This window comes from Delphinus delphis, chromosome 19 (genome assembly GCF_949987515.2).
Source record: "Delphinus delphis chromosome 19, mDelDel1.2, whole genome shotgun sequence".
In the NCBI taxonomy this organism is placed as follows: domain Eukaryota; kingdom Metazoa; phylum Chordata; class Mammalia; order Artiodactyla; family Delphinidae; genus Delphinus; species Delphinus delphis.
Genome location: NC_082701.1, coordinates 48,232,330 through 48,246,686, shown reverse-complemented (window position 1 = coordinate 48,246,686; position 14,357 = coordinate 48,232,330). Strand labels below are relative to the sequence as shown.

The window sequence follows — 14,357 nt, the reverse complement described above, 5'->3', positions numbered from 1 at the left end:
CCTGTTTTATAGACAGGGATACGGTGACCTTCCCTGAGGTGTATGACCAGGCAGTGATGGATCAGTTTGAATCCAGGTCTTTGGACCTAGGCCCTAGGTTGAAAGCTCTTTTCACTAAAGAGTCAAATCTTTTCAAGGACACCAAATTAATTTATTTTTAAATGTAGAGTACCTTTGAAAATTTTCTTCTAAAAACTGTTAGGGCAAAAAGACTCAGTTGTAATATATAAGGCAAAGCAACTAGCTTCAGTAGCAATGAAGTATTAGTGTTATACGTAAGTTTAATAACTGATAATAGGCACTCTTAGTGCAGGCTGTCAAAATATCAGATAAAAGAGATAGCTAATATTTTGTTCTGTAGATGTTCTTTGAGATTTGTTATTGCTATTAAATAAAACTCTTCAGCAAATTATACTGCTGGCAGTGCTAGATCTGAAGGGTAATATTTGGCCAGACTCCTTTCTTCCTGCCTGTTTTAAAATTTAAAAAATAAAAAAAGTTCAAACTTAGAGAAATATTGCAAATTCGATGCAAAAAGAAAAAGTAGCTTCTTCCTGAGCCAGTTGAGAGTAATTTGCTAACCTGATGCCCCATGGTTCCTGAATATTTTATTCAGTATGTGTTTCCTGCAAATGAGAACATGCTGCTACAACCATCAGAATCAGGAAATTAGCATTGATATACATTGCTACCATCTAATTCTCAGATCCCATTCAAGTTTTGCTAGTTGTCTCGGTAATGTCCTTTATAGCAAAAGGATCCAGTCCAGAATCATACTTAGTATTTCATTGTCATGTCTCTGTAGTTTCCTTCAATAAGGAACAATTCCTCTGTCTTTCCTTGACTTTTAAGACTTTGAAACTTTTGAAAATTATAGGTCAGTTATTTTGAAGAGCATCCTTCAGTTTTGGTTTATCTGAAGTTTCATCATGATTAAGATTAGATTTTGTATCTTTGGCAGGAATGTCATAGAAGTGATGATGGGTTCTCATTGCATCCCATCAGCGACACACAGCTTCAGATTGTCCTATTACTAGTTTGGTGATGTTAACTTCAACCCTTTGATGAAAGTGGTGTCTGCCAGACTTTTCCAGTGTAGAAGAATTCTTTTCCCTTTGTAATTAATAAATATTTTGTGAGGAGGTGCTTTGAGACTATGTAAATATCCCATTCCTCATCAAACTTTATATTGGTATGACTCAAGATTCCTGTTTTATTCCCTGAGTTATAATCCATCACAGTTTTGACGGTCAGATTGGCCCAGATTTGGCCGATGGGAACCCCTTCAGTCTGGTTCATATGTCCTTTTGATATGTCCTCATCTTCTTGGAACACTTCCTTACAACAAGATATTCCAGGCTTATCTTGAATGTTCCCTGCCATAGTCCTAGAATCAGCTGTTTTGCTCAGGAGTCATGGTCACTCTTAGTGGAGAGTCGTGTTTAGAAACAAACTAAACTCATTGCTGTTGGAGTGTTGCTTCTTTCAGTGTACACAGCTGGGAAATACATGTTTGTGTGTAAGTAATAGACACATATGTGTATCCACAGACACATTGACACCTATATTTATTTCTATATCTGTAACACTGAAAACTCTGAGTTTATACTTCTAATAAACTCTGATAACTTCTAATTCTAATCCAGCACTGCTGTTCATTCTAGTTTTCTCCCTTTCTCTATTTGTAACTCCCTTCTGTGATTGTGAGAAACCTGGCTCCCATCATCCCTAAAATATTTACTTATTTAAACAATTCCGCTCTATATAACCAGTCTCCCACCTCCCTGGCCCTTGCCTGGACACCCTCCTCACCCTCTTGGTGCTTGCATTCCATGCCAGGCTGTCCCTTTGCTCAGTACCCCACTCTAATACCTCGCTCTGGGCCACCATGCACCCCACCCATTCACCCACCCAAGGACACACGAGTGCCTACCTTGCACAGCCCTACTTTATGGACTGAATTTTCAGGAAGGGGAAGAGGAAAAGTTTTCTGCCTTATTTTTGTGAAGCTATGCCACGTTGTTGAAGAACGGATATATCCCTAAACAGTTGTAATAGTTAATCGGCAATGGTATCTTCACTCCTAACTTTTAAATATCAGTGATCTTAAAACTATTCTAAAATTTAAAAATTATTTTAAAAAAATCAATGAGGAAAAATAAGTAAGAAAAAAATATTATGAAACAAAAGTGGAAATAAATTCTGTAAATCCTTGCATGCCACTTAGGTGCATTAGACCTTGTTGATCGACTGTATGTTAGTGTAGCTGCCCTACTGATGCAGCTCATATAGAGGGGACAAGAAACGAGAGCAGAGTGGAAGCTGACACAGTGTTATTAGCCTTGCTGTTTTGTCTCTGTTGTGAAATGTAGAAATAAAATAGTTTCAGGGATTCCCACTACTATTATAAAATGACTATCAAGTGTAGAATTTTGAGTGACTTTTTCTGTACCTTCATGTTGTTCATGGTACACTCATTGCCTAGCACAGTTGCTGGCACAAGTAGGGCTCAGTAATATTTTGTTGCATAAATTTATTAGATGACTGCTGGTCCAGAGGAGGTAAAGCTATTGTAAAAGGAGATGAGAAAAGAGAAAGATTAAAGCAGACTCTGAGGTAGAAAGGCCAAGAAACACAGGCAGGAATAGAGAAGGTGACAGGTGCTGATATGTTTAGGATAAAATAAACATATCATGATGCGTCTTTAGATACAAGAGATCTGAAGATGAATTTTTTTTGTGTGTCACAAACAGCTCTGCCCCTGGGGTCAAGTTCTCTAAGAACTCAGGGTTTTTCTGTAGACATATGTCTTTTGCTTATACTACTTAAAATGAACACTTGCTTCCAGAGGGTTGAATGAGCTTTTATAGAGGGAAATGGAACTCTTAAAGAAAAAAGAAAAGAAAAGGAAGAAACCTCATTAAACTGTTTAGCACCAGGACCCCTGCAGGAAAAAGGCTGATCTGTGTTACGTACCAGGTTCTCTGTAGGAACACTGTCTGTTTCTTGATAAGGGATTAATCCAAACAAGCTTCCAACAATTTTTTTTTGTCTAAAATTGTATTATTAAGTTTATTGTTTGCCAGGGATTGTTCTGATTGCACATTTTACACTCCTAGGAAGGCACTGCAGCACATGCCTCCACTTTCCCTCTCACCAGGATCTACAGATTTCTCAACTTTCCTGTCTCCCAACGTTCTGGAAGAAGTGGACAGCTTCCTCATAAGGATAACTAGGTAAAATTAAGGTTGATAAGGGCTGGTGGGGGATAGAGGGCATATGTGCTTGGTAAGTCCTTCTTTTTTTTTTTTAATTTTAAAATCTTTTAAAGATTTTTTGTTTTTTAAAGAATCATTTGTAGTGACTGAAGGGAAAGTGAAATTACAGTGTACCCGTGTAAACTCCATGATCTAGCAGTACACCTGCCCTCAGGAATTGGGGGTGGGTGCGGAGTAATCCTCAGATTCAGCTAGAGCAGGGGTCTCAAAGTCCAGAATGCAAAGCCTTTCAGTTCCCTCACATCCCCAGCCCAGCACCTGCTGTCTCCGCGAACAGGTCTAACAAGCCTGATTGTCCATAGACCTGGGAAAGGACACCCTGCTAGCTGTTTGAGGGGTCGCGTAGTGTGGGGACACTCAGCTCTGTCACAGTGAGGCCTGTTAGAGTACAAACCAGGCCCTGAGCCATCTAGACAGGGTTTTTTTTTTTTCTCTCTCTCTTTTTGGCCACACCACATGGCATGTGGGGATCTTCGTTCCCCAACCAGGGATCAGACCCATGCCACCGGCAGTGGAAGCACGGAGTCCTAACCACTGGACCACCAGGGAAGTCCCCATCTAGACAGGTTTAAAAGTTTCAGTGTAATATGTTTAAAAAAGCATATGTGATGTGGAATAGATCTAAAGCATGTTATTGGTGTTTGAAGGAATAAGCCCTTAACACTCTGGCCAAGCCGAATTATTACCCGAGGCTTCTTCATAGCAGGGGCTTATTGCAACAGCCTATTTATTTTTGGTTTATAAAGTTTGCCTTATTAAAGTTGATAGCATTATTTAATACTTATAGGTGAAGGTTACAGAAGTGAGGATTTAATTTCCTGGTCCTCTGGGTTGATTTAGTTTTTCTTTAGGCTGTCGTAAGGATTTTGAAAAAGTATTTCTGATAAACAGAGAAAGCATATGGCAGCTTGATGTTGCTTATGTAATCAGTTACACAGAGTTTGAGCTACCTGGATTTTCTCATAGTTTTAAGAAGTGAAGTGTTTTTTGTTCTTTGTTTATAGCTGCTCTTCTACTCCAGAGGTGGAGCTGACTCTTCTGGCTTTTGCACTAGCAAGAGGGAGTGTTGCCAAAGTGCTGAGCTCTCTGTGTACTGTCACTGACCACCTGGACACACACTATGATGCCTCATCCCTCATCTCATCCATGGCATCAGTCAGGCAGAACCTGCTCCTTAAATATGGTAAATGACCTCGGCATGATGCACACGTCATAAAACCGTCACCAACGTGGGATTTCCTGGCATCTTCTTATCTTTTTGTGTAGTTTGTGGGCTCGGTCGTTGTAGTTATACAATGATTTCTGGAAGAGCGTGTCTTCTTTGGGGCTGGTAGGGAGAAGGGAGATGTTGGTTCATTTATGGATGCATTAGCAGAAGGGGACCTGAGTGTTCACTACGCTGTACTCCCAGGATTTACTGGCCTAATCACTTAGGCATGGTGGCCATTTGAACACAGCCATCTTTGATAAAAGTATGGGAGTGTCTCATGGTGTAGGTCAAGAGGTTGGGAAGTTGGAGTACCTCTCATCTGGAGGAGGGAGGAAACTACCCCAGACCCAGAGCAAAGGATCCTTGTCTTGGAATCCATCCCTCTGCATCCTCGTGATAGTTTATAGTTGGTTGGGACAACATAGATGGTCATACAGACATGCCTGCTATCACTTTCCCCTCCTGGGCCCAATGGCAGTCCATCTTAGCACTTTTCTACTGACTCAGGGTGGGGCCTCCTAATCCTTCTCAACACAGGAGTCCATACAGCTACTCTCACATGACTGCAGTGGACATGTGCTGTCCTGGCCTCTAGTGCTAAAGTTTCTGTCCACAAGTACAGTATTGGATCCCATCCTCTTCAGTAATAGAGGCAATACTGTGATATTTCCTCATGATATTTGTACCTTTGCCTAAATATCACTTTATAATAATGTATTTTATGTTTAATTTTTTAAGTCTGACAATCGATGTCTTGTAAATCCAGTCCCTCCCCAGTTTTGGAAAGGTCATTTTTTTGGAGGGGTAGGGGCCCGTAGAAGGCACAGCCAAATGGGAGGGATACGTAGTGTCTGGAAAATATTCTCCAGAAAGGTTTTTGATTCAGTTTAGCAGTTATTTGAGCAGGGAGCACGGGATGGAGGAGGAATGCATAGGGGGACTGTTCATTATTGATAATGTTCTAGTTCTGGGTTGGGTTATAGGTTAATAGGGTTATAAGGTTTTCATTATATTATTAAAAGAAAAAGAAAAATTTTCAGATCATTATAGCAAAAGTTGATTTTTATAATTTTGAAAACTTTCAAAATTTGCCTGGAGACGTTTTAAAGAAACAAGACCTAGAACGCTAAGACATTATTTATATATTTAAATGCAATTACAATAAAATTAATTATTGGCTCCAAAACAGTGTCTTAGGAATTCCTCCTTTCCCCCCACTCGGCACACAAATATGTTGAGCCTGTGCTATTAATCTGTGTCTTATAGTGTGCTTCGTTTCCAGCTAGTGGTTATTCTAGAATGATTCTCCTCAGAATTACTTAGGGACATAAGCTGTACTTTGTTTCTTTCAGGAAAGCAGAAAAGGATGGTGTCAACTTTTGTCTAATATTACTTCCTATTTTAGCTTTTAAATGGGTAGATTTTTACTGAGCAGTCTGGGCGTCCACAGGCTCTCCATTTGCACTAATGAGTTCTAGTTTCCATTTTTTCGTAGCGCTAGCTTCAGGCTGTCTCTTTCTCTTTCTTTTCTTTGATTAGGTAAACCTCTGCAGTTGATTCTTCAGGCCTGTGATGTCAAGGGAAAAGAAGAGAAGTCAGGACCTGAAAACCTCCTTGTTGAGCCGTGGACGAGGGACGGTGAGTGGTGGACCTGTTGGGTTTTAGTGAGTCGAAAGGGCCATGGTGCTCACTAGAGGCTGTGTGAAACCGCACTGTGGTCTTCGAAACTTTCAAGATATGCAGTCTTCGCTGCGATGTCCTTCAGTTGGTTTCAGTGGTTCCTGAACCATTTGCGTGACTTCTTCACTACAGTATTGCCACCTGCTAGGTGTCAGTCACCTGTAACAACTTAAAAGTACTTGAGAGCCTTCAGTTTTGAAAAGCAAAGACTTCTCCTCTTGGAATATAAAAAGTTACCATTTTTAAGTTCAGACTGTCTTTCTGTTGTGTTATCTCAAAGTATTGAGACACTCAGTGGATCAGTAGCACTTAGTGCTAAAAACGTAGCTTAAGATGAGGGTATTTCTCCATATGGCTGCTCTGGCATTTGAAGTGTCTGGAAGGAAGCCTCACTCCTTCCCTGGCGTCAGCATGGTGATTGCTGATGTGCTCCTCAGCGCTGTGGCTCTTTTCCTCATCCAGGGAGTGTTTGTGAGTCTCTGCCTCATCTGTCTTGTTGGCCAGCTGGTTAGTCGCCTGCACATGTCCCCTTCTACTCACTATACTGCTTTGAATATTGCCAGTTCAGAAAAGGACGTGGAATGTTCCAGCAGTTACCAAACATTGAAGGGAACTGGCCTTACCACTTTGCACTCGGTTTCGCCTTGGCTTGCCTCACAGCAGAACAGACCTTGTGCATTCTCAGTAGTCGCCTCCTCTCTGTTCTGTTTCCTGTGGTCATTAGCACCAGTGAAGTGAAGACGCCTGGGAAAACGTGCCTCACCAGTCCCACCTCCTCCTGGTGGTCTTCTTAAGCCATGACTATCGCATGAGACAGGCTTCCTGCAGTCCTCGCTGAGCAGCTCAGCCTCTGCAGACACATTTCCTCCCCCACATTCATCTCCTGCCACCCTGAAGGCCACCTCAGACCGCCCAGTCACCTGCCATCCAAAGTGGGGTTGGGAGGAGGTGGTGGCAGCTCTTTGCCCGTTTCCCCCTTCCCACACTCAGGAAAGCAAGACCACTCTACCAAAGGCCCTCTGCAGTTTTCCTTTGCTCTCTGAAGAATTGGGATTTTTGTCTCTGGAGTATGTAAGGCAGAATCTTCTTAAAACCAGTGTATGGATTTTTTTTTTCATACTCTCATCATCATCTACTGAAAGGCCTCTCTTATTTTATCTTACTTTTTTAAACTTTTATAACAATTTCAGATTGTCTCCATCTAGTCTTTCTTTTTAAAGACTGTATTTTCTTTTTTTAAGAGCAGTTTTAGGTTTACGACAAAACTGGAAGGAGGTACAGAGATTTCCCGTATGCCCCCTGCCCCACACATGCAGAGCCTCCTCCATTATCCACATCACTCACCAGAGTGGTACATTTTTACGAAGGGTGAACCTACATTGACACATAATCGCCGGAAGTCCATAGCTTACTTTAGGCTTCACTCTTGATGTCTTCCATTCTGTGGATTTGAACAAATGTATAATGACCTATATCCATCATTATAATACCATACAGGGTGTTTTCATTGTCCTTAAAATCAGCCTGGATTTTTCAGACCATTCTAAGTCTGAAAGCACCACAGGTTTTTCTGTAGCTATTGAAATGCATTTGCCAGCTCTTCTGCCTGGTCTGATTTGAATAGTTTGCTACTCTCCCTGTGTATCATCCATCCCCCTCTCCTCCCTGCCTTCCACCTAACCTTGCATGGATAAATTGCATAAACTAGTTGTAGTGTGTGGATTTGTTGCTTTTGTTGTGTTTCTGATGAGCACCCAGGTGGGATGTGACTGGGCGTGGGGAGGAGCCTTGGTTTCCCCTGGTTTCTCCCTCCACAACCGTCACTGTCTGTTTCTTGTAACTCAGGTTAGGATTCCGTCCTCTACAAAAAAATGAACCTGACGAGACAGGGAGGACAGAGGAAAGTCCTCACAGCCGGAACTGTGGGGTTTTGAGGAGTGATTTGTTTCTTCCCCTTACGGGGGCCAAAGCTCTTTTTCACTGCTACCTTTCAAGTTCCCCAGCTTCTGGGAAACACTGGACGTTCCCCCTTGCTGCACAGAGTGCCCGGAGAACACGAACGTGGACACTCCGAGGGCTGACCTCCCGTGAGTCACAGCCATGAGTCTGGCATTTTAAAGGAGTGCAGACTGCTGCCAATAGAACTGAAGGAGTAGGGTTATTGAATTCTTTACGTTTGAGATTGGTTATTTTCTTCCTGTCATTTTAAGAGAATAAATTGGGCAGGAGGGGCATGGTGTCCAAACAGTTGTAGCTTTAAAATATTATAGTTAGACTTATGAGCTGGTTTTTTACCAAGAAAAGGAAGCACAGAGGTTTTATTTATTTACTTTTTAAGCTTTATTTGTTTAACGTATGTATTTATTTGGGCCTTAAAAAAATTGATGGCGATGTTATTTTAAAAGAATCTGATTCTTTTGACTTAAATTATTGCTTCAGCTACTTTGAGACTAATGAAAACTGGCAGCTACTCCCAGGCAGCATTTCAGCCTTTACAATAGATTTGATTAGTTAGAGGCATCCAGACCTCCTAGGAAAGGTGACAGTTCAATAAGTGGGATCGTTTTTAGTATTACTGTTAGTAGAATTGTGTGAATTTCTGGCCGTATGGCTTCTTAAAATTGTCTGTAGAATTACTATTTGATAGCATTAGATCAATAATAGCTTCTCCCTGTGATTTAGTAAAGGTTCCTTTGGATTTAATTTTCTTGGTTTTGGTGACAAATAATGCATATTATTTAAATCTCTTACGGAGATTTAACTTCACAAATTTTTGTTTTATTGAACCCAGTGTAATGAAATAAGCATGAAATTGGTTTCAGTCTTTTCATCTTGATAAGGCAGAGTGGTTGAAAGCAGTTCGTGGTTTCAGGAAGAATGGGTGGTCAGGCTGATTTGAGTAAATGTGTAAGTTATATAATTTACAGAGGTTGGAAAGAGAAAAGCAGCTTTGGATTTAACAGACCTTTTTGTAAATTTTTAAAGGATAATTAACAACAGCAAAAAAGGTGAACCACAACTCTCATACAAATATAAAATGAAGACGTCAATCTTTTTATTTATCCCATTAATTACTGAGGGAACCAGTAAGATGTTACAAGCAGGTCAAAGGAGAACTCATTAATACACATAGACCAGTAAGAATGCTGACACGAATCTACAGATGGTTGCAAAATTGGTCAGTCTTCATAAGGAATAATCAGCTATATTCCTATAGACACAATTTTTATTTGTGTGGACAAGAATCTTTTGCATTACTGTTACTATTCTACAATTTACAGAGTTGTAAAATAGTTCAGAGACAAAGAAAGGTGGAGATGACCCAAAGAGTGCACTGAACAAACACCCAGCATGCTTTTCTTGCCCATTTCAAAGACTTTTACAGTCTTTCCTGAAAGAGTATTCAAGAAGCTATCTAATTCCTGTCTCAGCCTTTAAGCCTGCTTGCTTCTAACAGCCCAGCCAAACGTCAGTCATGGTTTCAGGAATGGTTTAGAAAGGTGATTGATTGTCCAGTCTTTTGTCTCTTTGAATTAAAGTCACAGTCTTTATCAACTTTTTAATTTCTTTATCGTTACCTCAGAGCTGAGCGGCCTGTATAGTTGAAAAGATTTTGCTCTGACCAAGTTATACCTGGACCATGATCTGTTACCTCGGTGTCTCTCGGGGGGTTGCTTCTGCCCAGAGGGAAATTCTTTTTCTAATTTTCTTCTTTCTTTTTCTAATTTTTATGAGAGAACCAGGTAGACTAGATGCCCTCTGCCTCAAAGGATATGCTTTGGTTTTGTTGGTCTTAGTTCTTAGGGTTATTACAGATGCCTCAGTCATCCTAACTTTAGTTTTTCTTTTTTGTAGGTTTTCTTACAGAGACTGGAAAAACCAGAGCAAGTACTATTTTTTCTACAGGAACTGAATCTGCCTTTCAAGTTACTCAGATCAGAATTATGGTAATTCTTATGCTGCCTTCTTTAGGAAATGTTACTGCTATTTTTAAAAATATGATTGTACTTCGGAGGTCCATGTCACTGGTTTTTCATTGAACATTTAGTGATTATTTATTCTGTGTCAGGCCTGTAGCAGAGGGCAAGGGCACAAAGATGAATAGATTGTTAAGTCTGTAGATGGTGTGAGTATAAGGATCAAGAAAAGTAAGGAATCATTTCTTGGGAAGCAGCTTTCTTACTTTTCCAGGACTTAATGTATTTTAAATCTCAGTTTGTTGGTTTGATTTTTGCATTAAGCTATTTGAATTTGACCATATTATTTGGGAACAAAATGGCCACAGAACTTTGGTCCCTTTGATGTACTTTATTTAGATCTCTATTTCCAGGTTCGACGTGGTGGCATTGGTGCCCAGTGTGGGTTGGTGTTTGCCTATAATTCATCTTCTGATAAATTTCATGCAGAAGAACACTTCAAAAGGTTTGAAAAATATGACAAATGGAAGCTTCAGGAATTCAGGCAATTTGTAAAAAGCAGGTAAGGAACAGAATAAAAATCTTTATAGTTAATAAGATTGTATACATTCTCTTATTGGTGAAATACGTTTTCTTTATAGAAAAGTTGCCACTAACCCATCTTCAGTGGCCGTGAGCATTCATTGCTTTCTGGCAGCACATGTGAAGACATATATTTAAATTTGTTCATAGTCTCTTACTTGATCCCTTCTGTGACCAGGTGTACACATCTTCAAAATGGTTGGGTAATAATACATGCCTGAATTGTGGGCAGCCTGAGGTCTCTAGTCTTATCTAGCCACTGGAAAATTTACCCAGGCCCCAGCTTCCCTCCTCCTATTTTTGTGTTTTTACTGAAAATATTTATTAAGCACCTACGATGTGCTAGGCCTGATGCTAGGTACTGAAGATACCGTAATGAGCAGATTGGCCCGTTCCCTGCTCTGTGGAGCCTACTGTTTAGCTCAGAAGACAGATGATAAAGCCTGCAGTGTCACAGTACTATAAATGCGAGGTGGGTAGGAGGGGTGAGGTGCTCTGGGAGCATATGGCAGAGCACCTGACCTGATCAGGGAAGGCTTCCCGGAGGAAGTGTTGAATATGGATGAGCTAAAGCTAATTAACTACTTGAAGAAGTGGAAGGAGAGTGGCCTGAGCAAAGAGCAGAGCAGAGTTGAGAACTCAGGTGGGGTCTGGCGTACACAAGGGACTGACGAGCCCCACGTTGCTGAGGTGTGCCGTGAGTTGGAGAGTGGGGAGAGGTGAAGCTGGAGAGCTAGGAAAGGGTCAGGTTGTTAAGGCCCTTTTGTCTCTGTTTCAGGGTTTAGACTTTATCTTGAAAGCCATGGGGGCAGGGGAAGGGAGCAGGGTGGAGTGTGTTGCTGAGGAGCTTCAAGAAGAACGAGGAGAGATCGCATTTGTGGTTTGGAAGTGCTGCTCTGGAGCCTGCTATGTGAGGTGGGCTGGAGGAGAGCGAGCGGGGAGGCCAGATGAAAAGGGGGAGGCTGTCACGGTCACCTGGGAAGCCAGAGTGTGGGTAACCTCAACTAGAGCAGCAACAGGAGCCATGGAGAGATGTGGACGATTGAAGAGACGGCTAGAAAGTAGAAGCGGCAGGACCTGCTGAGTGACTGATGTACATACAGTAGGAGAGAGAAGGAGGCTTAGGCATCAGTGAGTCCTGGATTCTTGGCTCGCCAGAGGGGACATTGGTAGCGCCTTTTTCTGAGACAGAAAATACCTCGGGGAAAACAGGTTTGTGGGAAGATGATGCGCTCAGTTTTGGTCCTGTTGCATTTGAGGTTCTAGGAAGCCTCTGAGATATCCCACAGCTAGTTGGATAAACAGGTCAGGAACCTGGAAGAGATGTTGTCCTGAAGGCAGAGATATGAGAGACATTTCGGTGATAGGTTTTTGTTTGTTTGTTTGTTTTTTTGCGGTACACGGGCCTTTCACTGCTGTGGCCTCTCCTGTTGTGGGCCTCTCACTGCTGTGGCCTTTCCCGTTGTGGAGCACAGGCTCCGGACGCGCAGGCTCAGCGGCCATGGTTCACGGGCCCAGGCACTCTGCGGCATATGGGATCTTCCCGGACCGGGGCACGAACCTGTGTCCCCTGCATCGGCAGGCTGGCTCTCAACCACTGCGCCACCAGGGAAGCCCTCGTTGATAGTTTAAAATGAATTAGAAGAGGTCATTCTGCAGGAGTGTGTGGGCTGGGAAGAAAGAACAGAGACCTTAGGTCAACATGCTGAGAGGCACTAGCATTTATGGGGCAGCAGAGAAAGGGAGGCTGAGCAAAACAGCCAGAGAAGCAGCAGGGAAGCCAGGGGAAAATCGTGGTTAAAGAGGTAGGGAGTGGGCAACAGTGTTGGATGTTACCCCGGAGTCGGTGAGGTAAGTCTAGAAGTGGACTTGTTGGATTTAGCCACAGACGTCGTTGGTGACCTCTTGGACAGTGTTACCTCCCTTATTACTAGTAGCAAGTTAAAACTCATGCAGCTGAGCCCGAGACGTGCCCTTTTTGCTCCTGTATTTCACAGGTAGTGGGGTGCTGGAGTTTTTACTATCACTGAGTACTGTACTACTAGGCTTTCATGTACGTATGAACCACCAATAATTGTGTGAAAATGCGGATTCTGAATCAGTGGTTCTGCCTGGGGCCTGAGACCTTCATTTCTAACAAGCTCCCCGGCGACTCTGATGCTCCCTGACCACGGATCACACGTGGAATAGCAAGGATCTAGAGTAACTTCCTCTCTCTGCTGGACTTCCTTTGGTGGCATTCCTGACAAAGGGTCACTCAGCCTCCCTAGGATATCCTTAATGATGGAGAACTCACTGCACTTCAGTAACATATTCTATGTTTATTGAAATCTACACTTGTCATTTCAACTCTGTGGTCTTAATTTCAGCCCTCTAAATGAATTGAAACAAATCTCTCTCCCATCATGCATACATGCTTTTTTAAAAGATGCTTTTCTTTTTAAACAATAACTAGAGATACACTTGTTTTTAAGTAGCTGTGTCCCACTCCTGGGACATATTAATATAGGGTTTTTTTCCCCTAAACCTGCTGTCCAACAAGATCTTTCACATCTTATATAGGATGATTTTTTTTGGAACCTAAATGCAGGCTTATTTGCTAGTCCCTTGTTGATTTTAGCTCCTGGTTCCAGCCTGAACTACTCTGAAATCCTGATTTGCTTGGGCTACATATTATCAGTCCCTCTCCAGTTTGGAGGTCAAAATGGTAATAAACATGTGTCTGTCTTCTTGCCTTTTTTTTTTTTTTTGTCTGCCCTCTGGTCAGACATTGGTCAGTTAGCACACTCTGGGACCAGCTGTTTGGTTGCTGTACATATTTAAGAGGACTGATTCTTAGCTCTGTTTTCTCCACCCTGCCTGTGAGTGGGTGTAGTGAGCAAGGTTGCTTCTCCCCACTCTCTGACATCCTGCCAGCTCTCTGTATCTCAAGGATTTCCTTGATGACTCCCAAAGGGTGAATTGAAAAATCCTCAAACACACCGTATCGATGAAAGTCATTGGCATGGTTTTGGGCTAAGACGGAATACCACCTGTCCCATTGGTTTTAGGGTTAACTATATCATGAAAGGTTTATGCTAAGAAAGACTTAACTGTAAGAAGAGAATGTTTTTTTCTCTCTGTTACAAAACCTACTCTGGGTTCTTTGTCTTTTTCTTCTTGCTGTTTTCTTCTTGTAAATCCCTGTGTTTGCTTATCTTATCTATACAGAATACCCATGTGTTGGCTAGCTTGTTAGCCTATCACAGACTAAATAGTTTAAAGTTTTAGGAATGTTACTTGAAAAGACTGCCATTTTCTCCTTCTCAGTTATTTAATTCCTAAAAAGGAAGTACCATTCAAGTATCCAATTTTAAAAAGAAACAAGGGCTTCCCTGGTGGTGCAGTGGTTAAGAATCTGCCTGCTAACACAGGGGACACGGGTTCAAGCTCTGGTCCGGGAAGATCCTACCTGCCATGGAGCAACTAAGCCCGTGCGCCACAACTACTGAGCCTGCACTCTAGAGCCCGCGAGCCATAACTGTTGAGACCACGTGCCACAACTACTGAAGCCCGCGTGCCTAGAGTCTGTGCTCCGCAACAGGAGAAGCCAATGCAATGAGAAGCCCGCACACCACAACAAACGGTAGCCCCCACTTGCCGCAACTAGAGAAAACCCGTGTGCAGCAACAAAGACCCAACGTAGCCAAA

General features: G+C 42.1%; 1 protein-coding gene and 1 pseudogene across 4 annotated transcripts in view; both read left to right on the top strand.

Annotated features, from left to right (window-relative positions):
• ZZEF1 (zinc finger ZZ-type and EF-hand domain containing 1) overlaps window positions 1-14,357 on the top strand; it is a 113,364-nt gene that overhangs the window by 26,195 nt on the left and 72,812 nt on the right. For all 4 annotated transcript variants that reach the window (XM_059997257.1, XM_059997256.1, XM_059997255.1 and 1 more), the window contains exons 7-11: window positions 3,120-3,236; window positions 4,283-4,461; window positions 6,028-6,126; window positions 10,024-10,115; window positions 10,499-10,647. In XM_059997257.1, the coding sequence (XP_059853240.1) occupies window positions 3,120-3,236; window positions 4,283-4,461; window positions 6,028-6,126; window positions 10,024-10,115; window positions 10,499-10,647 (636 nt within the window). The remainder of the gene's footprint in view (window positions 1-3,119; window positions 3,237-4,282; window positions 4,462-6,027; window positions 6,127-10,023; window positions 10,116-10,498; window positions 10,648-14,357) is intronic.
• Window positions 6,520-8,259, top strand: LOC132414891 (etoposide-induced protein 2.4 homolog pseudogene; annotated as a pseudogene).